This window comes from Lethenteron reissneri, chromosome 26 (assembly GCF_015708825.2).
Source record: "Lethenteron reissneri isolate LAM-NWPU_2019-01 chromosome 26, ASM1570882v1, whole genome shotgun sequence".
In the NCBI taxonomy this organism is placed as follows: domain Eukaryota; kingdom Metazoa; phylum Chordata; class Hyperoartia; order Petromyzontiformes; family Petromyzontidae; genus Lethenteron; species Lethenteron reissneri.
This window is the reverse complement of record NC_083804.1, coordinates 18052297-18078535: the sequence shown is the minus strand read 5'-3', so window position 1 is coordinate 18078535 and position 26239 is coordinate 18052297. Positions and strand designations below refer to the sequence as shown.

The window sequence follows — 26239 nt, the reverse complement described above, 5'->3', positions numbered from 1 at the left end:
TGGGGGGGGCAACCATGGAGACAACGCCATTCCTTTGAGTGTCGTAGTGCACTTCAACTGAACTTAAACTGAAGTGCACCATTGAATCCAACCCGGCCTGCTTACCGATTAAGTTTGACAGCCCTGCTTCCAGCGATTTCAAACAAATCCAAGCATTCAAACGCCAACGGCACAATTGCAATTATGACAGCCACAACTGGGAATTAAATACCGACGAGTACAAAACACAAGAACTACAAATGTGCCTTTCAAAATCATTGCTTTATTCGATTAATTTAACAGTAACTGCCATTTACAAAGCTCGATCCCATCATGACTGAGGGGAGAAACCAAGGCCTTCAGTCGAGTAGGTTTGCGCGCCTGCACGTGTTCGACTTCACAAATGCTCGCTGAATTGTTCCTGTAAACGTATACGTTTGCACCTTGACCTGCTAAGCGCAGAAAAGTGCACGCAAAGAGTCTCTCTTGTTTTCTAATCTCCAATATCGCAACGTGGATGGAGCGATGGAAGAGGTGACAGCCGATTCCACCCTGGGCCCCCCCCCCCTCCCCCAACCAGCGAGGTGAAGTGGTCAACAACCACTGAATGGATATAGCGCGGGGAAGTTTTGCACCTCGCGGTGCATAGACAATTGGCTGTTAAGTATTACTGCTATTGTTAACGTCCCTACATGCACGACTCATGGCAATTAGCCACCGTTGAAGTGTTGGTGTTTGCTAGAGTGTCACAGCAGCGATACTTTTCTTCGGTCCGGCAGGAGTCACATTTGTGCGAGCACGTGGGAAATGTAAAGGCAATGCGAGACGCAGGACGATGTCACGGCATTTAACTGGAGCAGACGTCCCTGCACTGTTGGCAGAGAAGGCGAGGCATACATCAAATCGGGTAGTCAAATTCTTCACGTGCGCTTTCATGACCAATTAATGTGAATTCGAATCATGTTCGAGAAAGGATATAGGTGAAGTCTGCTTAGAATTAGAATGGGCAAAAATGTAAACTCCAGTTTTTAACCTTGGCCTATGAATGTTTGCTCCTGGAGGTTTTTAAGGATGCAGAATAAAAAAATTTTTGACTTTAACCAAACATCACAGATCCCAAAAACGTATGACAAAATATTATTTAGAAAGCTGGAATTTGGAACAAATATAGAGTTCGATTTTCATATTCTTAATTTAACTTTTTTAAGCAAATATTGGGGTCGCGGCTTATAATTCAGGAGCTGTGCATGTGTGACCAGAAAGGAAAAATTTATTGATATTGGGAATACGTTTTGGGTGCGTAGAACTCAGAGGTGGGACAAAGTCATTGTTATGCAAGTCCAAGTCGAGTCTGAAGTCATCAAATTCATGACTCGAGTCTGACTCGAGTCCAAGTCACATGACTCGAGTCCACACCTCAGAGTTGGGACAAAGTCATTGTTATGCAAGTCCAAGTCGAGTCTGAAGTCATCAAATTCATGACTCGAGTCTGACTCGAGTCCAAGTCACATGACTCGAGTCCACACCTCTAAATTTCGATTTAAAGCTTTCGTGACTGCAGGGATTCATCTTCTTGGTTCTTTCGGTAAAGTCACGTAGAAGGGAAGTAATAAAATAATAAAAATAAAACATAATAAAACAATTCTCACGACGTTTCGGCCACAACGCAAGCAGCCGTCCTCAGGTGAAAACCAGGTCCGTCGAGGCGACAGAGTCTGAATGAAACAGCACACGAGCTTGGAGCATATATATAAGCTGGGCGCATTGACAAAGGAATTTGCATATCAAAAGGAATTTAGCATATTTATGGGAAATGCAGGAATGTGATTAGTACTGCATATGCATGTGCATTATGCAGGATTAACAGCATCAAAGGGAGCTGCAGTTACTGCTGCTGCTGCAGTTGCTGCTGCTGCAGTTTCTGCTGCTGCTGCAGTTGCTGCTGCTGCTGCAGTTGCTGCTGCTGCTGTTACTGCTGCTGCTGCTGCAGTTGCTGCCTTATCCATTTTAATATAACACTATGTATTATTCTACCCACCCTAATGTGTATCACACTGCTATATGTTTACTATACAATTACGACACCATACATTACTCTGCACACTGCACCATGCCAGTGAGTGGAACGCGGTCTGAAAGTCACCGTAAACGTGAACACAATCAGTTAAGATCCGAAATGGTTTATTACGTCCTTCCAATGATTGCTAAGCCAGAATCCATCTTCTCGGTTGAAATTGTCTCTGTGTTTGTATATGTGGATCGCCTCATGAACGAATCTCTCATGATAGCCAGATGGCTTGCAGAGAACCTCTGTCTTGGAGAAGTCAATATCATGTGAGCCAACTGAGTTGTAACAGTGATCTGCCACGGCTGAGGTGTTTGTCCTACCGTGTTTCAGGTCTGCCTTATGTTCACGGATGCGGTCCGAGACATGTCGTTTGGTTTCTCCAATGTAACTGCTACCACAGAGGCAACTTAGTTTGTAGACGCCAGGGTACTGTATGTCTGGAACCACATCTTTTACAGACGGGACCAGATCACGGCTTTTATGTACTGTGTTGAATCGGACCTGGATCTTGTGTTTAATCAGGATTTTGGAGATCTTTTTTGTGACCCCAGCAATGTAGGGTAAGGTGATGGTCTTGAAAGGCTCCTCAACAGGATCCTTCTTGATGGTTGGAGTGATGGCTTTGCGGATTGTGTAGTCGGAGTAACCATTAGCCTTAAGAGCTTGGCGTACGTGTTTGAGTTCACTGGAAATGTGTTCATGGTCGGAGATGCATTGGGCTCTACGATATAGAGTCTTGATGAGGGAATTCTTCTGGGATGGATGGTGGTGGGAATCCGGTTTTAGATAAGCATCCGTGTGGCCAGATGGCCGGCCTGCTCTAGACCAATTTCTCGACCACATCAATTCCATACACCCAGCCATCAGATTCACCATGGAAGTCGAAAATGATGGCAAGCTACCCTTTTTGGATGTCCTAATCAAAAGGAGACCTGATGGTTCAATGAGCCACTCTGTCTACAGGAAAGCCACCCACACGGATGCTTATCTAAAACCGGATTCCCACCACCATCCATCTGCAGAATAATTCACTCATCAAGACTCTATATCATAGAGCCCAATGCATCTCCGACCATGAACACATTTCCAGTGAACTCAAACACGTACGCCAAGCTCTTAAGGCTAATGGTTACTCCGACTACACAATCCGCAAAGCCATCACTCCAACCATCAAGAAGGATCCTGTTGAGGAGCCTTTCAAGACCATCACCTTACCCTACATTGCTGGGGTCACAAAAAAGATCTCCAAAATCCTGATTAAACACAAGATCCAGGTCCGATTCAACACAGTACATAAAATCCGTGATCTGGTCCCGTCTGTAAAAGATGTGGTTCCAGACATACAGTACCCTGGCGTCTACAAACTAAGTTGCCTCTGTGGTAGCAGTTACATTGGAGAAACCAAACGACATGTCTCGGACCGCATCCGTGAACATAAGGCAGACCTGAAACACGGTAGGACAAACACCTCAGCCGTGGCAGATCACTGTTACAACTCAGTGGGCTCACATGATATTGACTTCTCCAAGACAGAGGTTCTCTGCAAGCCATCTGGCTATCATGAGAGATTCGTTCATGAGGCGATCCACATATACAAACACAGAGACAATTTCAACCGAGAAGATGGATTCTGGCTTAGCAATCATTGGAAGGGCGTAATAAACCATTTCGGATCTTAACTGATTGTGTTCACGTTTACGGTGACTTTCAGACCGTGTTCCACTCACTGGCATGGTGCAGTGTGCAGAGTAATGTATGGTGTCGTAATTGTATAGTAAACATATAGCAGTGTGATACACATTAGGGTGGGTAGAATAATACATAGTGTTATATTAAAATGGATAAGGCAGCAACTGCAGCAGCAGCAGCAGCAAGTGCAGCAGCAGCAGTAACAGCAGCAGCAGCAACTGCAGCAGCAGCAGCAACTGCAGCAGCAGCAGAAACTGCAGCAGCAGCAGTAACTGCAGCTCCCTTTGATGCTGTCAATCCTGCATAATGCACATGCATATGCAGTACTAATCACATTCCTGCATTTCCCATAAATATGCTAAATTCCTTTTGATATGCAAATTCCTTTGTCAATGCGCCCAGCTTATATATATGCTCCAAGCTCGTGTGCTGTTTCATTCAGACTCTGTCGCCTCGACGGACCTGGTTTTCACCTGAGGACGGCTGCTTGCGTTGTGGCCGAAACGTCGTGAGAATTGTTTTATTATGTTTTATTTTTATTATTTTATTACTTCCCTTCTACGTGACTTTACCGAAAGAACCAAGAAGATCCACACCTCTAGTAGAACTTTCCACAGCATCTTATATTCCGGATAATAAGGTAGATGTAAAAATATTAGAAATCCAAATGTTTCTAATTCAAGTCCCTGGAAATGGGGAGACAAATTGTCAAGTTTTGTTTTTGAAACTTGGTGTAAAAGTTTGTATCCAGAGGGTTAAGGGAGTGGGATAAAGCCAGGACATCATTTTTTCCAATAACTCAAATGTGTTTGGGTACTTTTTGGAAGAGTGCAAGTCGAGTGAAAGATGCCTGCAGTGCGTGCGTTGTACCTCCGGTTGTGGCGCATTTTCTTGTGCTTTTGTCACCGATTGGAAACCGAGAACTTCCAACACCGTCTCCACCGGGACAAAATCACCCGGCGAGTCCTGCCGGAAGCACAGCAACACCTTCTCCCCACCTGACACACAAACAAAGATTAAGATCTTGGTTGGTCTTAAACAGAATGTTGGGGCAAGCAATCTATTAAGGCCATCACGGCACGGTGGTGGTGGTGGTCAGCACCACGCCTGGTCACCTTAGTCTCCCCAATGCTGCTATTTTCACAGCACCAGATACTCATTTAAAGTTTGGTTCAGCAACATCAAACCCAAATCTGGTTCGGATATCACTGGACTGGTGTGTGTGCAGGTGCGTGTTTACGTATAAATGCGTGCGTAAAAGTGTACCTGCGCTGACAATGAGGCAGCCTCCAGTTTGCAGCAAATCCCCAGACAGATTTCCAGACACCCCATCTTCTACAGCCTAGTAGTAATCACCATAAACATTACTGCCGTGACAATGACCTTCAACATCACCATCCTTACCAGCTATAACTGCTGTAATTAACTAACTATTTGTATTTCGTCAGGTACGCCCACAGAGCTATAAAGCTCAATAAAATGAGCTTATCACGTGGAAATTTATAACAGCAGCCAAACTCTAAAAACGCATGTTTCTACTTGGAGAAGATCCTAGCATGGATTACATGTCGGGCATGAGTTTAGACTTGGCAATATCAGCATTCATGCTCAAATGAACACTATTGGTGTACTCATTGCCAAGTCGGTCATGGAAATTCAACATTTAGATGGTGGGAACCAATCTCTTTATTAGGACAAACAATGCCGATTTCCCATGCAGTGGTGGGTTCATTCTCATGGTGTCAACCATGGAGAAATGAGGAGCAGAGTTAAACCCCAATTGAGATTTCAACTCTCAACCTTCTGAATGTGGAAACATGGCCAAACAGTAGCGAATGTTTGCCACTTTCTGCAGAGATTCGCGGTATGAATCTGGCAGGCCACCCTGGTTATTACTGCGCGTGTATTAATTACAAACATACCCGCCGTCTGCTTCACAGTGGAATATTAAGAGATCATGTGACGTTATTCAAAAAGAGTCGGCCATGTGTGCTGGCATCATGGTAAAACTTTCCCAATGAAAGAAAACATAGCAACATTGACCCCCCCCCCCCCCCCCCCCCCCACTGCGAAACACAGCAGGACCCTCCAGAAAGGAAAAGCAGGGTCCTGCTCAGTGAAGTGGTGACAGACGAAACAATGACACCGCTCAACCACTGAGCACCAAGCGAAGCCGTGTGGTTGAATTAAATGCCATTTAATTATTTGAAAGATCTGCCATGTCCAATTCAGAACAATGAATGTACACATCCGATCTTTTTCTCAATCCAAAAAATTCCCCTGCCGTGTCGGTCATGAGGGATGTTTGACCATACTTCACCACACTGGCCAGTGCTGGTTGATCAAGGTTGGGTCACCAGAACCGGTTCAAATATTGCTCGTCACCTGGTGTTAACTATACATCTAGGCATAGAGCTCAGATCGCTGGGTTCTGGATACTGTGCTAACCATTGCACCACCGCTCCCCTCCTGACATTTGATATACGATCAACATTTGTCAGTAATAAAATGTCTGGTATTCAGACAGCCAAATGCAAAACATATCCGGTGAGCCAGTCATCTACAAAACAAAGACAGATCCTCTGCATTTAAACACCACACCAGGTACTCATTTCAGGCTGGTTTGTCATAGGGGAGGACCCAGGACCTTTTCAAATATGCATCATATACAAAAAAACAGAAAAAGATCCCCCATGTAACCTTAACAGACTGTTGGGGCAGTGCTGTTGGCGAGCACCTATGAAGGCCGGCCACAGCACACGAGGCGGTGGATGGCCAGCAACATGCCCAGCCGCCTGTCTCCCCAGTGGCGATGATCTTACCAGGTACTTATTTGCGGCCGAGTCAGCCTAGGGGAGGCCCAGAACCAGTTCAGATAATCGTCACTGGTGTTGGCCACAAACGGGAATCGAACGCAGGTCGCCGGATACGTAGCTCAGTGCGCTAACCGCTGTACTACCCCTCCCCACAAAACACACACGCTTGCAAAAGACAACGATCCCCTGTATAGCCGCAACAGACTTGCATACACGCGCGCACGTACATACCTTGGCTACAATGTCCCGGACTTTCTTACCCAAAGCCACCGGAATTATTGACAGTGCATTGTACCTAGCATGCAGGCACACATGTACACACAAAAAAGTGCAGACGTGAGCTACCATGCACATTCGCAAATTCACATATGGACTCAGACATTTTCAGCTGGTAAGGCCCAATTGAGCCAAGTGGTCGTGTTACAAGGACGGCCACAGCCAACACCATTGGCAGTAGTTGGCAGTTACAGGACACCGCAGTGGCAACGTACGAATGCTAACTACTAAAATGTAATTACACAAAACTCACGTCAAAACCTAGTGGAAACTAACAAGCGCGCATGCACCCAAATACTTACATGTATCCACAGACGTACATACATACAGCAAGTCGTCGTTCAACGCGGTAGTAGATGCATTACTGAAGTGCCGCGTCAAGTGATTTTTTTTTTGCCCATAAATAATGTAACGATAAAGTTTGGCGAGACACAGTGTACGCTCGCACAGTAAGAAGGCGGGACAAGTAACGGAGAATATGCCGCTGTGTTACTGTACCATTCCGTGTACTGCATCACACTGTTCAGCTGTGTAGCTAAAAAAAAGTTGTTCGGCGTCGACCACTCAGAAACCACGTTACAACAGGCGTGTCGCGCCGCGTTGTGCGAAAAGCGTTCCCTAATGGCAGAACTGCGTTATAGCGAAAAACGCATTGTGTGAACACGCAGTAAGCGAGGACTTATTAATAATACAGAGCTCCCCCCCCCCCCACCTCCCTTCAACAACCCACACTAAACAATGTGGCGAGGTAAGGACAAACAGGTCTTCAACAGTTAGTGAAGTAACAAGGGCTGTACATTGGTATTATTATAAAATCAGGTTAAAGGCTTTTGGCATGTGAATGCGTACATGTGGGCAATCGGGAATAACTTTGCGCATTACCTCTTGAAGCCCAGATCATTGTAGCACTGCTTCTTATCATCAATAAACAAGTCTGTGAAACACACACACACACAATTTATTCATGAACGCTAAAACTACTCTTAACGCATTACAACTTTGTTTGGTAAACCTCACCACCATCGTTATGAACGCTGCCTTAAAAGAAAATAAGTTATTTGGTGATATGGCACTGGAACACAACCACTAATTACAATACACACCACATTCATCAATACCACTGTGGCCTTAAAAGGAAACAGATAATAGGTGACATTTCAGACAATGGCTTTTATTTCATAGGACGTGCCTTAAAAGGACATTTATGAGGCTCTCGTTTGAGGCAATGGTTAGCGGCTGCCCTAAGTTAGGGCCATTGCCCAAAACATTTGGCTCATCCCCTTTGCTTGTGTAGAGGTGATACGCGCTGGGATTAGAGATCGTATGCCAGCGCGTAATGATTGGCTGTGTAGGTGGTGACGTGCGCTGATGGTGGAGGATCAGGGGTCAGCGCGGGGTCGTGGGTTACGGGGTACTGATTGGCTGTGGACGGGTGACGTGCTGAGAGGGAGTGATCGGGTGGCAGCGCGGTGTGATTGGTGGAGGAGTGTTAACACGCGCTGGGGAAAACGGATCGTAGAGAGAGTGCGTCGTGATTGGTTCATTAAGGAGCGATGCTCACGTTGAAGTACGCATCAGCTCCGCCTCTCGTGAGCAGGGGCTATAAAAGGGGATGCACACAGGCGTGAGGGCAGTGTGTAACCAGCGAAGAATGAAGACGGGGATGAAGACCTAGGGCCCTGCGGTACCTAGTCCCGCTGTCCTAACGGGACCGGGACTCTGTGTAACCCAGAGGCGAGTGTAGTGTGTGTAGCCATAGGCGTAAGGTCTACACGAGCCGAATGCAGTGTATTGTGTAGCCAGGGACATAGGGTCTACACGAGTCGAGTGTATTGTGTAGCCAGGGACATAGGGTCTACACGAGTCGAGTGTATTGTGTAGCCAGGGACATAGGGTCTACACGAGTCGAGTGTATTGTGTAGCCAGAGGCCTAGAGTTTACACGAGAGTAGTGGAGTGTGAAGTCGGAAGAAAGGAGACTACACGTTGTATTTTGATACGTAAAGATTTAATAAAAGTGTGTTCCCGTCAAGAAGTTCCTGCCGTCAATTCCCATACTTCAACTGGCGTCAGAAGTGAAACGGTCTTCCAAGCATGGATACAAGGAGGAACCGTCGGACCCACGGGATTGACCACGGGGACAACCTCGACGACGCGGGTCAACTGGCATCGGGGGGTGAGGAAGAGGAGTTGCCCACGGGGCAGGATCCGCCGACGGCGCCGGACGAGCCACGGGGGACTGACGCCGTGCTTCGCGAAGCGCACTCCCGTCTGGCGGAGCTGCTGCTCGCCGCCGCGTCCATCTTGGCGGAGATCAGCTCGTCGGGAGGAGCGGGAACGGCGGCCGACGTTCTGCAGGGTCGCCCTGCAGATTCCCGCCAAAACGATTTGGCGATAGCCGCCATTTCATCTGCACCGACTTTTGGCGGGAACGGCCATCACCACGTGGCAGCGGTTCTCCATGCGCGCCCGCTGACGTCACCAACGCGCGCGGCGGACCGCCATCACACACCCGCCGATGGGGCCGCCATCTTACACACCGGCGGGGCGGCAGAGAGGAAGCACGAGGAGAAGGACGACTTCATTTTTCAGCAGCGCCTTCCCACGTTGTCAGCCTTCAAGGCGGAAGGCGGGGATTGGAGCCAATTTCAGCGCAGATTTTTGGCGCATCAGGAGATGTCCGCCTGGTCCGACGCTACGGCACTGCGGGCACTGCCTGCCATGCTGGATGACAACGCGCTCGCGGCCTTCACGTCCGCACGCAGGTCGGACCGCTCCACGCTCAAAGATGCGCTGGCTCTCATGGCCAAGGTCTATGGTCCTCCCTCCGCGTGCCGCCATCATTTTTATGCAAGACGGAAAGCGGACACGGAGACCGTGCTCGCCTACCGCACGGCCTTGCTTGCTCTCGCCGACGCCGCGTTCCCTCGTATGGACGAGGAGGGCCAAGATGCCATGGTTTTGGAGCAGCTGCTCAAGTTGGCGCAGGACCTGGGGGTCCCCATCAACACGGCCTTACGGGTCGCCACAAGCATACAAGCGCACGAGGTCCTTCAACGTAAACAGGGAGTCGTCTGCAACGCTGCCGTGGCCTCAACTCCGGGCCCAGTTGTCACCGTGCCCCAAGTCGTCAGCCCACGAGAGGAGGCGTTCATCGCGGGACGACCGGGGGACTGGAGATCGGGGGGTCGTTCGCCTCTGCGAGCGGCCCGCAAGCTGGAGCAACCGAGATCTCCGACGACTGTCATCACCTGCTATAACTGCGGCCTCCGGGGCCACGTGGCCTCCGGTTGCCGCGCCCCACGTCAGCGCGCCATGGGACCTCGGCTGGACGACGACCAAGGCCCCAAGTCGTCCCTGCAAACCCCGGCAAGTCGCGGCACCTCACATGCTCGGCCCGCATACTCGGCACATATGGGTCGTCGCGTTGCGGCGGGGGAGAGCCGAGTAGAGTTCGGGGATTCGGTTCAGAGAGGGCGATTCGGCCGGGACCGGGGAGACATTAAATGGTCGGAGTTGGGGCACAGAATAGTGGCTGCCTCAGCGGGTTCATCCGTAGTTACCGGATCTATTGATGGGGTCGAGGTCAGGGTGTTAGTGGACACGGGGGCATCGGCGACTATTATATCGGATCTCATTTATAATATTCTCCCTGTACAATGTCGTCCGCTTCTTCCGGTGGATGTGCCATTTTACGCCGCTAACGGGGGATCGTTGGGCATTATCGGTCAGATTAGGGCATCCATTTGCATTGGTGATATCAAATTGTCGGGACCCGTTTTTGTTTCGTCCTCCCTGGCGGTCCCTTGTCTATTGGGCACTGATTTTTTGGCAAAAATGCCCATCAAAATTCTCATTGATCAGCGTTGCATTGAACTACCATCGGGTCGCCGTATTTCATTTTTGACGAGCCCTAATGAAATTCGGACGGCGTGCGCTACCATACAGGCGTTAGCGACACAGACCGTGCACGTGCCCCCGGGTTCACAAATGTTAATTCCCCTCCGGTTGCGGAAGCCATGGGTGAAGGAGGCCTCGGAACAGGGCATGCTTTTGGGTCCTTCTAATAGGGCTGTTGGAGGTCTCGATTTGTCGGTGGCTCACACTTTGGTGGGGGCTGACAGGGATCCGTTTGTGATGGTTTTAAACGCTGGGGCGCGGCCGGCCGTCATTCAGCAGGGCACCGTGCTAGCTCACGCGGCGCGGGTCCCTGCGGAGGAGAGGCTGGTTGCGCAGGCGGGTCCGAGTCCCACGAAAAACGTTACATTGAAGGAGGACCTCGATTGGGTTGATTCGCTGTGCGCGGACTCTGACGATTTATCAGCGGTACAGTTGGGTGCGCTGCGCGGGTTGCTCATTGAATTTTCGGATGTCTTCAGTAAACATAAGTATGACATTGGGTGCACGGACCTGCTACGCCACCACATTGAAACGGGCGATGCGGCACCGGTCAGGCAAAATCCCTTCCGACTGAGTCCTGCTGAGAAGGAACATGTTCAGTCGGCAGTTAACGATATGCTAGAAGCCGACATTATTTCGCCTTCCTCCAGTCCTTGGGGAGCGCCTATTGTGCTCGTTAAAAAGCAGGACGGGTCCCTGCGATTTTGCGTCGATTTCCGTCGCCTGAATAAGATCTCTGTGGCCGACGCGTATCCGCTCCCCAGGATGGACGAGTCTCTCGACGCATTGTCTGGTGCGCGATACTTTTCGACTCTTGATTTATTATCCGGATTCTGGCAGTTGCCACTCGACGAAGAGTCTAAGCCTAAGACCGCATTTCGGACTCCAGGGGGCCTGTTTCAGTTTAACCGGTTACCCATGGGACTTCACTCCTCTCCGGCGACGTTTCAGCGTCTTATGGAATTGGTTTTGTCGGGCTTGCAGTGGGATACGTGCCTCATTTACCTTGACGATGTCATTGTTTTCGGTAAAACGTTTGAAGAACACCTCCAGCGATTGAGGGGGGTGTTCTTGCGAATGCGATCGGCTAAATTAAAGTTTAAACCGGCCAAATGCCACCTTTTTCGTAAATCCGTGAGGTACTTGGGTCACATTGTCGACTCTTCGGGGATTTCTACCGATCCTGCGAAGACGGACTGTGTCAGTTCGTGGCCAACGCCCACGTCAGTGTCAGACGTACGCAGTTTCATCGGTTTTGCTTCGTATTATCGCCGATTCGTTGAGCACTTTGCCACCATTGCAAAACCCTTGCACGCTCTAACGGCGAAAGGAGTGAAGTTCCGATGGGGACCGGAGGAGGAGGCTGCATTCTGCTCCCTCTGGGACGCCTTGGTTAGGGCCCCACCCTTGCGCTATCCGGACTTCGCGAGTCCCTTCTTGCTAGACACGGACGCTAGCAACACGGGCATTGGGGGAGTGCTGTCCCAAGTCGTTGGAGGGGTCGAACGAGTGGTCGCCTATGGTAGCAGGGTGTTGTCGCCGGCAGAGCAGCGCTACTGCGTCACCAACTGCTTGCCATTGTTTTTTTTGTACAACAATTCAGGCCATATCTCTATGGTCGTCATTTCACGGTCCGGACGGACCACGCGGCGCTCCAGTATTCATTGCGGGTCGCCCAGCCCTCGGGCCAATTGTCGCGGTGGTTGGAAGTCCTCCAGGACTATCAGTTCACGACTACGTACCGTAAAGGCTTGCGACACACAAATGCCGATGCCCTGTCGCGGTTGTTGCCTTGTCACAAATGTGCGTGCTTATCGGGATCGGCGCGCTGTAAACCGCCGGTTAAGGAAGGTAGGGAGGCGTTGGTTGCGGCCGCGAGCACACCAATTGGGGATGGTCCCGCTACCCCTGGGGGTCAAGACTCGCTGCTCTCAATGTCATTGATTGAGTGGGGCCGTCTCCAAATGGCGGACAGCTCCCTGCTGGCATTGCGCCGCAAGACGGGGGGTTCCGAAGGTAACCACGACCGAACTGGCTCCTACGAGCTTAAGCAAGGCCTATTGATGAGATGGGACAGTTTGTCCCGGCGGCATGCGATTGTGGTGCCTGCTGCTGTGAGGGGGAAGGTTGTCTTGGCCGCACACGAACGCCTCTTGCATTTGGGAGTTAACAAAACGCTTGCCCTGCTTCAGCGTGACTATTATTGGCCGGGAATGGGGGGGTGACGTGGTGAACATTCTGAAGGGTTGTGTTGAGTGCGCCAGACGGAAACCACCGCCTGTGCCAGCTAATCCACCGCTGCAATCCATCCAGGTCTCGCGCACTAACGAGCTCGTTGCACTCGACATTCTGGGGCCTTTTCCGGTCACGCCTAGGGGTAATAAGTACCTGTTGGTGGGGGTCGAATATTTTACCCGGTGGCCTATGGCGTGGCCACTCGCCAACCAGTCGGCGGCGGCTGTGACGGACGCCTTTGTCCAGGGCTACGTCCTGGACAAGGGGGCTCCCGAACGCTTGCTGACTGACCAAGGGAAGAATTTTTCGAGTAAATTACTGCAAGAGGTGTGCGACCTGTTGGGTACCAAGAAGGTGCGTACCTCCCCGTACCACCCGCAGACGGACGGGATGGTGGAGAGGCTTAACAGGACATTGACTTCTATGTTGTGCCAGCAGGTGTGTGAGGCGCATGTTGATTGGGACCTGCAGGTCCCTGGGGTCCTCGCCGCGTATAGAATGGCCCCCCATGCAGCTACGGGATTTTCCCCGTTTTATCTGATGTACGGTCGGGAAGCCGACCCGCCCATGGAAACGCAGCTGGGTCTGTCCGCACCACGAGCAAATTCGAAATTGGCAGAGCATATTAAATTTAATATTCATAAGCTGACAGAGGCAAGGGAGGCCGCACGGCTTAATTCACGGGCTCGCCAAATTGCAAACGAGCGGTTGCGGGCACGGAAGGTGTCCGTGCACAATTGGGAACCAGGTGACAGGGCCTGGCTGCATTGCCCGCAGGCACCTTTGGCTACGTCGCCTAAATTGTTGAAGCCGTGGCGGGGACCCGTGGAGGTCGTGCGGGTTGCACGCCCCCAGTGCGTTCAGATAAAATGGGGAAAACGCCGTTGGTACGTCCACCCCTCCCGACTGAAACCGTTCTCGCCTCCGTATGGCCTCCCCTTGTGTCATGAGGGCCGAGCATGTAATGTGACCAGCGACTCTGAGGGGGAATTGTCTTTGCCTGCTCCTCACATGTCTCCGCCTGATCCGCTCCCAGGTGTCTCGGAACTGACAGCTGCCGACCACCGGCGGCCGGATCTTGAGCGGCCGGAGCCACCGGACGGTCGCCAACGTCCCGTCCCATACGACGGACCGGCCAGACGGACTCGCGCTAGGTCGCGCTACTTTGTGCGACCTGCCACGTGAGGAGTCGAGGCAGCCGGAGCGCCTCGGCACTGCGTTTAGTCACAGAGACACTTGGCGCGTTCGGTTTCCGGTGTTCGCTTTTATTGTGTTGTTCGTCGGGCTGTATATTGCTTCATATTTAAGTGTTGTGTTGTGTTGTTGTTGTTGCGTTACGGGGCACACTGAGAGGTGGAGTTTCTTTGTTACTGCATTGACGTTAGGTTGTGTTGTTGGTTAACAGCCGGGCCGGCTGCAAGCTATGTGGGAGGGGGTGATGTAGAGGTGATACGCGCTGGGATTAGAGATCGTATGCCAGCGCGTAATGATTGGCTGTGTAGGTGGTGACGTGCGCTGACGGTGGAGGATCAGGGGTCAGCGCGGGGTCGTGGGTTACGGGGTACTGATTGGCTGTGGACGGGTGACGTGCTGAGAGGGAGTGATCGGGTGGCAGCGCGGTGTGATTGGTGGAGGAGTGTTAACACGCGCTGGGGAAAACGGATCGTAGAGAGAGTGCGTCGTGATTGGTTCATTAAGGAGCGATGCTCACGTTGAAGTACGCATCAGCTCCGCCTCTCGTGAGCAGGGGCTATAAAAGGGGATGCACACAGGCGTGAGGGCAGTGTGTAACCAGCGAAGAATGAAGACGGGGATGAAGACCTAGGGCCCTGCGGTACCTAGTCCCGCTGTCCTAACGGGACCGGGACTCTGTGTAACCCAGAGGCGAGTGTAGTGTGTGTAGCCATAGGCGTAAGGTCTACACGAGCCGAATGCAGTGTATTGTGTAGCCAGGGACATAGGGTCTACACGAGTCGAGTGTATTGTGTAGCCAGGGACATAGGGTCTACACGAGTCGAGTGTATTGTGTAGCCAGAGGCGTAGGGTCTACACGAGTGAAGGGTATCGTGTGTAGCCAGAGGCCTAGAGTTTACACGAGAGTAGTGGAGTGTGAAGTCGGAAGAAAGGAGACTACACGTTGTATTTTGATACGTAAAGATTTAATAAAAGTGTGTTCCCGTCAAGAAGTTCCTGCCGTCAATTCCCATACTTCACTTGTACAGGAAAACCTCTTCATTTTGTGTATTTTTCTTTTGCGAAATTCGATTATTCACAGTTGTATACTTGCATACCAGTTTAACTCTCGTGCCTTTTTCCTTGGCGATTTGGCAACATCGTATAAGGGGCCGTCCATAAATGACGTCACGCGATTTTGGACGATTTTTGACCCCCCCCCCCCCATCGTCACACGGAGTTACAAAAAGTCAGATCCCCCCCTCAAATGACGTCACAAAGCTCTGCCCCCCCCCCCCCCGAAAATAAAACATGCTTAAAATCGCTTTAAACTATTGTCATTGTAGTGCGTATTTAATGTGGCGCTGCACTCTGATGTTGTAGGAGAAAACATTTATTACAAAGTATATTTAATTAAGTAGAACGTGTTGTCTATATTTATTTAAAGTTGCGCATTTTGATGTGACGTCACATTTCTCACCCCCCCCCCTCGTCACACATGTCTGACCCCCCCCCCAGGTGCGTGACGTCATTTATGGACGGCCCCTAACGCGGGAGGGGTACTGTACTTGTACAGTCGTGGATTGTGGCCACGTGCCACCATCCACATGCTGAAGCTCATTCTTCAAGTGCCGCTAACTTTTGCTATTTTAGACTTATTTGTGGTGTGTTTTTATTTAGATCATGGGGTCTAAACATCAAGTGAGTTGAGCAAAAGGCAGAATAAAGTGATGAGTTTGGCTCAAAAAGTGGAGTTGTTGGTCGTGGTGATCGTGTGTCTACTGTTGGCCACAATGACGTGGTAAACTAGTCAACAGTCGGATTTATAAAGAAAACCCGGGAAGATAATTGTACCACTCAAAACCCTTGCAAAGCACCTTGGGTAAAAGCGAATTTACAGTACAATTTATTAATGTGCCTTGTAGAATATAATTAAGTATAGACATGTGTACGGTACAGGATTAATGTTACGAAATATTTGAATTTTCTTCCGTATATCAAGTCAAACACGGGAAATTAACTCCCCGTTTTCCCATATAAAGTCTACATTTTACAACTTCCATTTTCGCGCAGATTTTCAAGAGCCGAAGCCTTGCTGTATATATTTGTATATTAGTAAGAAGTCTCACCGGCAAAAGAAGCCCCTTACATTTGTAAATTTTCAGTCACACAGACAAAAACCCCACATGGAAGGGGAATATGATGAGGGGAAGAGGCATTGTGGAAGGGGGGGGGGGGGTAGAGTGAACTGGAAGCAATTACCACCACCGCTGAAGAAATTTCCATCCAGGAACTCCTGCAGCCCGACCCGCTCAGATGCAACGGCGACCAAACGTACCGCTCCGGCCTGGCAAACAACACCACAACCACACTGAACCAACCACACCGCAACCACTCAAGTTAAGTTTTCAAATTTCATTTACTAGGTATAGCCCTGTGAACCATGCGGCTCTTGAGTCGGGTGCCACCGCAACAAACAAAATATGAACAGAGAACATCTTAAAGCGACGACGCGCAACAGAAACATCCTGGATAAACCAGCAAATCTTCCCAAAAAAATCACCAAATGCACAACCACCGCCATTGGCGTCGTGCGCGTACCGGCAGGTTGGCACGCGCCATGCCGGTGGAGAGCTCTCGGGCGCACCAGCGGCACACGGCGCAGCCAAAGCGACGCAGGAACGTGATGACCACGGGCTGAGGGCCTTGCCACAGGGACGCCAATGACACGACCTGGAAACGCGCATGGGGAGAGCACAAAGCAACGCGCGTGTGTGTGTGTGTGGCTCCAGCTGTCACGCACCGCTCAGCAGCAGCATCATCATCATCATCTCGGCGTCGTGAGATGTCAACTTGGTAAACATGGAACGTTGAGCAAACAGGCCAACTGTTATGACAACGTTGGCCCGATGTTCTACATTTAGTGGGAAATGATAAAAAGTTCAGAGCACCTACACGAAGGCAAACCTCATGACTGTTACTCCCTATGCTCTCAATTATTATTGGGTTTAAACACTCTGGGGAACCTTTGGTGGATATCTCTACACCACTGCTGCTATCAGTTGGTCACATTTGCGCAAATTTGTTTTTACGGTGATCAAGACAAGAGGCAACAAAAACAAGTGGACCTTGTGGTGGCAGAGGCCCGAGAGCTCTAGGATTATGACCACAGCGATGGCAGGTAGGAAACGTCCCCTCTAATACCCGATTAGTGCAGCTAAGATGCTTGCAGTGGTTATTGATACAGTAGATTGATTATCCGGCAGCTTCAGAGGGGGCGCTGGATTTTTAAAATAGCAATTTTTTTAGCACATTCTTGTATGACATTGTTTTTAGGTGTATGTTTTTTTTAGTGTTTTAAATTTTACTATTTGAAATTGGCGTAAATAACAAGACAAATAAATATCCTACTTGAAAAGGTTTATTTACCGATTACCGTACTTACCACTGCAATCTCGAAGACTATGCATGGGGGTGATGTGTATAAGTGCAGGATTTTCATTGTTTAATTTGTATGTAGTGTATAATGTACTGTATATATTTAACACTGAAATCGTGCATAGCTCCTTTTCATTTGTCCCGCACATGGTGCTGATTGACGGACTGGTTGCAGCCTTTGGAGCGATTTTGCCGGTTTCACCGGAATCGGCCCAGGAACGCCGGATAATGCTGGAAGCCAGAAAATAATCAATGATCAACCGTAGTATGCATACTCTTTGGTTCTTTCGGTAAAGTCACGTAGGTGAAAAAATAAAAAAAACAAAGAATATGGATTATTGCAGTCACGAAAACGTCAAATCTAGAATGAACCGTAGTATGATGGGGTATAAGGCCTAATTTGGTCCTGGTGCATAAAAAACACACGTGGGTTTGGTTGTACGGGATGAATGGCTCTGAAAATGTTGAAGACTCCAGTTATGGGTAACAAACATTTCCGTAAATATTCGTTTTCCTCTGTGCGCACACAAACGCACCACCGGTGCACAGATCTACACGCGACACACAACGACACCGCACGAACACACACAACCCAGCACTAGCATTATACCACACAGCAACGTACGAACACGCATTCACAATGACACGCAGTTCACATGTGTAGTTCTCAGAGGGAGAGCACACACACACCATAAAAAAACCCCACGTAATTACGACAATTATCAACATAAATATTTACACAAACTAACGGCATGGGACAATTGACTTATTAGCTCGTCGTGGGGATAACAGAAATTGATCAGAGCAGAGGCGGCGATGGGGACGAAGAACGTCGTCGTTATACAGCCAAGATGTAGAGCAGAGAGCGAGAGAGATGGGCTTTGTAAACACAACGTTCATAGTCTCGTTTATTAGGATTTCAACTGGAACCGATACTAATTATTGGTAGTGTCATGAATCGACCCTTGGGCTCTTTGGGGCCGCTCAGCCTTTGTCTGGTCGCGCCCCAGCTGCTGCACAAAGACAAAGATCCCCCGTATAGCCTCGACACAATGTTGGGGCAAGTGTGTTGGAGACCACCTATGAAGGCCGGCACGGCACACGAGGGGGTTGGGGGTGGCCAGCACCACGCCCGTCCGTCTTTGTCTCCCCCCCACCCCCCCAGTGGCGATGTTTTTACGCAGCGTACCAGGTACTCATTAGTAGGCCGAGTCTACCTAGGGGAGGCGCCCAGGTAACCGGTTCAGACAATCGTCGCCACTGGGTGGTGGCCCCGATCGGGGATCGAACTCTGGTCGCGCAGGGGTTCGTAGCGCAGCGCGCTAACCACTGCACCACCGCTCCCCACACAGCACACAACACTAATAATAATACAATATTCCCAGTTTAACAAGACTGTTAGGGGCTGTTAGCGAGCACCTATTAGGGCCGGCACGGCACATGGGGGGGGGGGGGGGGTTATCCAGCCCCAGTAAACATCAGCAAAGTACTTCATTTACGGCCGAGTGGATCTAGTGTGAAGCCCGGCCGAGCGAAGGCCCAGGGACGGGTTGCGGACGCAGTTTCTCACCCGGCTGCGTAGCGCAGCGTGGCACCACCGCTCTGCACACGCGTACACATCGTATACTGTACTATATATATTTAGCCTGTATTACCACACGCACCGCCGCCACACATACCATCTCAAACACGTGTAGCAACATACACGCACACCTATCGTCACACACACCCTACACACTCCTACCTACCATCAACAAACAACATCACATACATATACACACACCACACACGCTACACACCCCTACCTACCATCAACAAACAACATCACACACACTCACACCACTCACCACACACCCCTACCTACCATCAAACAACATCACATACATATATACACACCACACACGCTACACACCCCTACCTACCATCAACAAACAACATCACACACACTCACACCACTCACCACACACCCCTACCTACCATCAAACAACATCACATACATATATACACACCACACACGCTACACACTCTTACCTACCATCAAACAACATCACACACACTACCCCACACTCACCACACACACTCACATCACACCACACACACTCACACCACACACAGCCTACCTCCCCGGTGCGCGCGTTCACCAACTTGTTCGCTCCAACTGTTTCAAGATTCACGTCCGTCATGCTCTCTGCTGCTGCTGCTGCTTCTGTGGCTCCTGCTGCTGCTCCTGCTTCTGTGGCTGCTCTGCTACTGCTGTGACTGCGAACTAAACCGGCGCTAAAAGTCCACGCGAAACACGTGGGGGGCGGGGACTTGCGGGGCGATGCGCGCCGCACGTGACCCGTCGCACGTGACCCGCTCCGGAACAATGGGAGCGCCGTGCGTGACGTCACCTCGGTTACACAACTCTGGCTGATTCAATAATTATATTTTAAGTTCTTGAACATTTTTTTTTATATATTGTCTCGTATTTATGTTGAACTTTCGCAATGCTTATTGGAGGTGCGGGGGAAGGACAAGGAACTAAATACAAAAAGTTTTTTAAATAAATTAGTTTGTCAATATAGAGATTATTTTAATGTGCATTGCACCAGTGGCTTCCGAATATCGGAAGGAAGAGCGTTCCATGCGCTCTCAAGATGTGTTCCCATCGTATTCTCTCAGCGTCACGAAACGGTGAACCCACCATTTAGAAATATCGATTAGATTTTTGTTTCACATTTACCTGAAATTCACATGTTTATACGTATGTTGGACTTTTAGAGCCACATTAAGGGCAACCCTGAAGTTTCTGTTTGTGTTTTAAGTGTGCAGTAATTCGTAAATCGCGCAACATGATATACATGTAAGTCTATGGCTCTCTGTGCAAGTCATTGGTGACCGGCCTGAGACCCATCAACTCACTGCGCTGGAGGATCCGGTTTAATCACAAGCTAATCGGTGTAAACCGATTTATGTGAGTCTATGAGACTCTGTGTAGGTCACTGGCTACCCGGCGGAGACCCTAAACGCACCACACTCTTAGAGACCCCGGTTTAAGCGCGGTTTTTGTGTAGGTGAGACCAGGCATCGAACCCAGGTGCTCAGCGGTGGCAGCTCAATGCCCGTGATCTTTTTGATTTCCCTCGCTGTTGCGAGAGTTTTCCCGTCGCTGTGAGACGTGTTATGGCTGCATACGTTACAGCGTACTTGACACGTTATATAACGCGTATGATTCACAGCCCTTTGTCCATGCACTGCTGGAAGGTGACTCCCTACGCTGTCGCTCGTAGGGGCGGGTAGTTTGACCAGGACTGGTTTTAATATTGTTCGCAACTGATGTTAGCCGTGGCCTGGAATCGAACTGTGGCGGCCCTCACACTGATGTCTTATAAGCGAAAGTGGCCACCCTGCTGAAAATGTGTGAACAGCACTGCCGTCGACCATACAAGTATGTTTGAACATTTTGTACACGTTACATAACAGGGAAAAGATTGTTTACTGTATATGTGCATGTATTGCCTATTTGTCGATGCACTTCTGGATGAGAAGCGTGGGAGGGGGGTTATGTGACCACACTTCAGCACGCTGGTCAGTGCGGATTGGTCAAGGTCGGGATAGGAGCATAAGAAGTGAAGGCACGTCAATCCTGTACGGACACAGCAATCGCATTTGCTGCACTGCCCTCTGCTGCCCAACAGGTAGGCACTATTGATTTCTGTCTAACATAATACATTCGCAATGTCTCCTTCACATATCCGTCTCGCCACAAAAAAACATAAATGGATTTCTTACACAACCCATCAACCGCACGGCCTTCTGGGAGTGCTTAACTTCAACAGCATTGATTTAAGAGAAGCAACACTCCGGACCGGTCTCACCAGCAGAGCCAGGCCCGCCCCAAGCAATTGCCATAACCTAATTATTGATTATTGGTTACAGGCTCGCTTTGGTAATTCTGCATCAGGAAGCGATTTCACCACCGTTTTCGTTTGACCGGTTTTTTCGACGCTGCTCAATAACCGGGGTGCAGAATTATACTGACACCCCCCACCCACCCAATTAAACCGGCAACGACCTTAAAACGGTAAAGTTACTCCTCTACTTACGAACGAGTTCGGTTCCAGAGGTCTGTTCGTAAGTCGATTTGTTCATAAGTCCACCTTTACCCCTGTCGATTCCAAACATGTTGTACGGCATGTACACTAAACACGGGGAATGCCTTTAAAAGTTGTATAATCTCCTGTAGATGTAGATGCCACTTGTTCTTCATGTTCTGCAAATGTAAATGCCACCGTCTATTGTGCGGCGGTTAAACTTACGACTCTCGATCCGAACAGGCAACTCGACGTACGAACAGGTTTGTTTGTATCTCTGAAAGTTCGTCAGTCGAATGTTCGCAAGTAGCGGAGTCCCTGCACTGTAAATACAAGCAACCAAAACAACTCAAGACACATTCTTCCATAAAACTGTCCTTAACGGAAACAAAGGGGAAAATGTGTAAGGGGTATAACATAAATGTGAAAAATTTATAAGCAAGTAATTGCCCTTCATCTTTGCTATGAAGAAGGCCCAATTGCCTGAAACCTCACCTCTCTCTATACTGTATACTATATAGTATTTCCGCTTCGGGCCACAGTGTTATTGACGACTTTTATTTGTGCTTGTGAACCACTGCCAACTCTGTGTCACGTGCTTTTGTAATAAATAAAGCGACATATGCCTTTGCCACAGTGAACATACTCTGTGTTAGTTATTACAACCCATGGGAATGGTGATTCTTCATGTTCATGCTGGTAGTCCTGATATTTATATTAATCCTACAAAAGCCACATTGCTTATATGTTGACCACAGCTATCTAGCACATCATGCACAATAATGTGATAATGATGATGATTTACTTACTGTGCTTAGTCAAGCCACTGCTGGATGATGGCCTTCTCACGGGATGGAAGTCATGGGAGGCTGCTTGGCCGTTCTTCGGCACACTGGCTCGTGCAGGCTTGGAGAAGATGAGCCCAGGAATGGTTCAGATGTCACGCACTATTAACGTGAGCTGTGGTCAGGAATCGAACTCTAGGTTGGCCGTGTTCATGGCGCAGTGCGCTAAACCACTACATCGCCGTCATTGTAATTGGATGTGCACTGCGCTGACTGCCGACCTTAGACGCCTTATATAACAGCATTCAATCAATTTTCCATTTGCATTTAACTGTTGTGCTAACTTGCCTGCTCTACCAACGGTGTTAGTTGTGCCACTAAGAGTACCAGTGAAGCAAACACCATAACTCATGGCCATACAGATGGGTGCTGCACGGAGTTTGCTTGAGATGTGTGTGTGAATGGAATGTGACTCTGCATGTCATGTGATGGCTTAGTCCCTCTGGTGGCAATACACGTGACTGAGTGCATGCATACATGCACACGAAGAATAGAGGAGGTGCCATTAATCCCATATACACTGTGATGGGTAGAGCGGTACATGGTGTATGGCCCTGAACACCTGAGTTCGATACCAGACCAGGTGACTCGTGATATATTATTGGCTGAGACTTTGCCCAGACTTCAGCTTGGCAGTATGGGTCCTTCATCTGATCACGGTGTCACTCAATGAGAGTCAGCAGAAAGAAACAAGAGCTCACGCTCATGCCTTGAGTGAAGTCACATCAGTTCCACGAGAAAAACGGCTCCATTGAGAGACAAGCAGCTGCATCTATGATGGTCTCGCAACGAAACAACCCATCTTTCCCATTCGCACGAGCTGATCTCATCACTCGTGACTCAGTCATTGCAGCACATGGGTTTCTTCCCGGAAGTGTTTCAAGCCAAGCTCGAGCTCCTCTTTGATGTTGGGGGCCCCAGTAAAGATGTTTTACGGGGAGTTCCGTCACAGTGATGTACTGCTAAGGAGAGTGAACTTGAACATGGGACCTTTTTTTCCAGCAAAAAAGTATGAAAACATAAGAATAGGTTTTACCCTTTCTAGCAATACACAAGTGTTAAGATAGAAACCTTCCTTGATAAATGTTTTTATTTGCTGTTTCAACATATTAACACATGTTTTATTGACAGAAATGGTAAAAAGTATTCTTATTTTTTAAATCCTTTATATTAAGTTCGCGTGCTTGCTTGCTTGCTTGCGTGCTTGCTTGCTTGCGTGCTTGCGTGCTTGCTTGCTTGCTTAGGACCGTGCAAATCTTTCGGTCGTTTTTTAACCCACTTCCCGTAATCCAATCGAGCTGACATTTTCCACACAGAATCGTTGTGCCAGACAATTATTGTTCGTGAAAAAAAATTCCCAAAATTTTACACTTTTTAGGCAAAAGAAAATTATTTTACATATATTCAAATAGAACGCATTCATGGCTTTGGCTGAACGTCAGAGTGTAAGAGCCCAGAGCGTAACCCCTCCACAGGCCGTGGCGGAGTAGCGCAGTTGGTAGCGCCCTTGCTTCCCATGCCAAAGGTCGCGGGATAGATCCCCGCGTCCTCCACAGGCGAAAATATTTTTAAATACTTTATATTAAGTTCGCTTGCTTGCTTAGGACCGTGCAAATCTTTCGCTCGTTCTTTAACCCACTTCCCGTGATCCAATCGAGCTGACATTTTCCACACATACTCGTTGTGTGTGACAATTAATTTTCGTGAAAAAAAAAATCCCAAATCTTACACTGTTTAGGGAAAACAAATTAAATATTTAATTACCAATTGCTTAATGGTGGCAGACAATCATCGGACCCATAGGTGGCAGCCATCTCAAGCCAGAGGACGAGAGGACTTTAGCCACCACGCATATAGAGGATTTATAGTGAAAAACTTTGTTTTTACGGGTTTACTTGTTCAGAGTGAACTTGGGTTAGGCCAAAGGAACGTTTGATGTTGCACGGCCCAGCCCAACACCCCTCGAGCGTCCGCCCTGGCTTAAGTCTGTGTTATTGATCATTACAGTTAAGAAGGGTCATTACCCGAAATGTCATTCTATAGTTTTTTTTCCTTTTAAGGCAATGTTATTACGAATTTTTAAAAAATGATTCCCATTAGAGTATTATTTTTTATGGCGCGTATATTTTTTCGTCACACCAAGCCACATCACTTGTGTGGCAGCTGGGTTGCCAGTAATATAAACAGTATCACAGTACTTCATATTACGATACGAATTTATATTTACGATAACAATTACACAGTAAAAAAAATTCTGCAAATTACCTTCAAAACTAATTTGCAGTATATGACATTACCGTATGTGAAAGTGTCTTTAGTATTATTAATGGCAGCGTTGTAAATAAGGTACCATATAAAAACAACTATATCACTTAGTACATACTTCTAATAATTTCTGGGAAAATATACATTTGGTGGCAGTCAATTACCAAATGGTCAAAATACACATTTGACTTGATCAAATTGCAATAAAAAATACAAAACTAGCAAATTATCATACATTGGTTTTATTAGCACTGAACTGTAAAAGTGCATTGCACAAATACACAGAAGGACATTTTAAACTATAAAAAAAAGTATTAAACAGTAGAGAAACAAAATGAAAATAAACTTTTTTTTTAAACTTCTGGTTTTCAGTGTTAACTGTGGGGGTGGGGGAGGCTACAGGCAACCCTGGTAGCACGCGCCACCGGTGTTTAGTCGCAGGCAACGTTATTCAGCACTTCGCTGAACTGCCTCCACCTGTTTCGGAGTTGAATGCAACTGTAAAAGTCTAAATAAGACGGTAATTAGTTCAATTAAGTAATCAGGAGATCAGTTGAAACGAAAATCCAACACACACGGTAGTCCTCAAGACCATGCAGAGTGAAACTCCTGGTCTATAAATAATAATACAATCTATTAAAATTAACTTTAATCATTAATGTTTGGCATATCCTCCATTTTCATATTTTTCACGGTCGAAGTATAAAAAAAAATTTGAATTTCACGATTTGAAATATAAAAAATCTTAAAATTCACTGTTTTGTCATAAAACATGCATATATACGAGTGAACCTAGTTTTCAATGTATACCTACATATACGAACACATACAAATATATCCCGTATATCCTTTAACAGCTCTTGGGACAAGTGCTGTCAGCGCGGCACACGAGAAGGGGGCACAGCACTCGAACGCCTTTGTTTCCCCAGTGGCAATGTTTACACGCCGCACCAAGTACTAATTTAAGGCTGAGTCAACCTAGGGGAGACCCAGGACCGGCTTGCCGGGTTCGTAGCGCAGCGCGCTAACCGCGACACCACCGCTCTCCACCACACATACAAAGACCCCCCGTATAGACTTAAGAGACTGTTGGGGCAAGTGTCGTTAGTGAGCACCTAGGAAGGCACGGTACGGCACACGAGGGCGTGGATGACCAGCATCACTCCCCACACATGAAGATGCACACACACACACGCGCGCGAGCGAATTCAAGCACACGCACACACCCACTTACGCTCATGCCCCCTTTTTCACACTTGCCTACTTATCCTCGGTCCCCCACTTCAGCACAAACACACCCTTACACGCACTTCCACTTTCATAAACGTCCACACTTATCGCCCCCCCCCCCTCCACCGCCGCCCCCCACTTAACACACTCTCTCACAACACACACACGAAGACGCGTAATCCATCTCACGCCATCCTACTTGCGCGCACGCACGCGCACGCGGTCAGCGTTGATTGGGGACGGTGGGTGA

At 48.6% G+C, this 26239-nt stretch overlaps 1 protein-coding gene across 1 annotated transcript; it reads right to left on the bottom strand.

The window, feature by feature from the left end:
- Positions 1 to 242: 242 nt before the first annotated feature.
- PRXL2B (peroxiredoxin like 2B) lies at positions 243 to 19846 on the bottom strand. Its single transcript, XM_061560338.1, has 8 exons — positions 19694 to 19846; positions 16737 to 16868; positions 16398 to 16482; positions 7711 to 7762; positions 6784 to 6847; positions 5003 to 5078; positions 4607 to 4734; positions 243 to 850 (listed from the first exon to the last, which is right to left on the bottom strand). The coding sequence occupies exons 1-8, from the start codon at positions 19754 to 19756 to the stop codon at positions 827 to 829; spliced, it is 624 nt and encodes a 207-aa protein (XP_061416322.1). The 5' UTR covers positions 19757 to 19846; the 3' UTR covers positions 243 to 826.
- Positions 19847 to 26239: the final 6393 nt, after the last annotated feature.

Bases quoted from the DNA above. Each gene is read 5' to 3' on its own strand.
- PRXL2B (XM_061560338.1), bottom strand. From the start codon at position 19,756: ATGACGGACGTGAATCTTGAAACAGTTGGAGCGAACAAGTTGGTGAAC. The intron at 16,483-16,736 runs GTACGCGCACGA...GTTGTTTGCCAG, and splicing joins TGGCGCGTGCCAACCTGCCG to GCCGGAGCGGTACGTTTGGT. The intron at 6,848-7,710 runs GTAATGCGCAAA...CCTGCATGCTAG, and splicing joins AATGATCTGGGCTTCAAGAG to GTACAATGCACTGTCAATAA.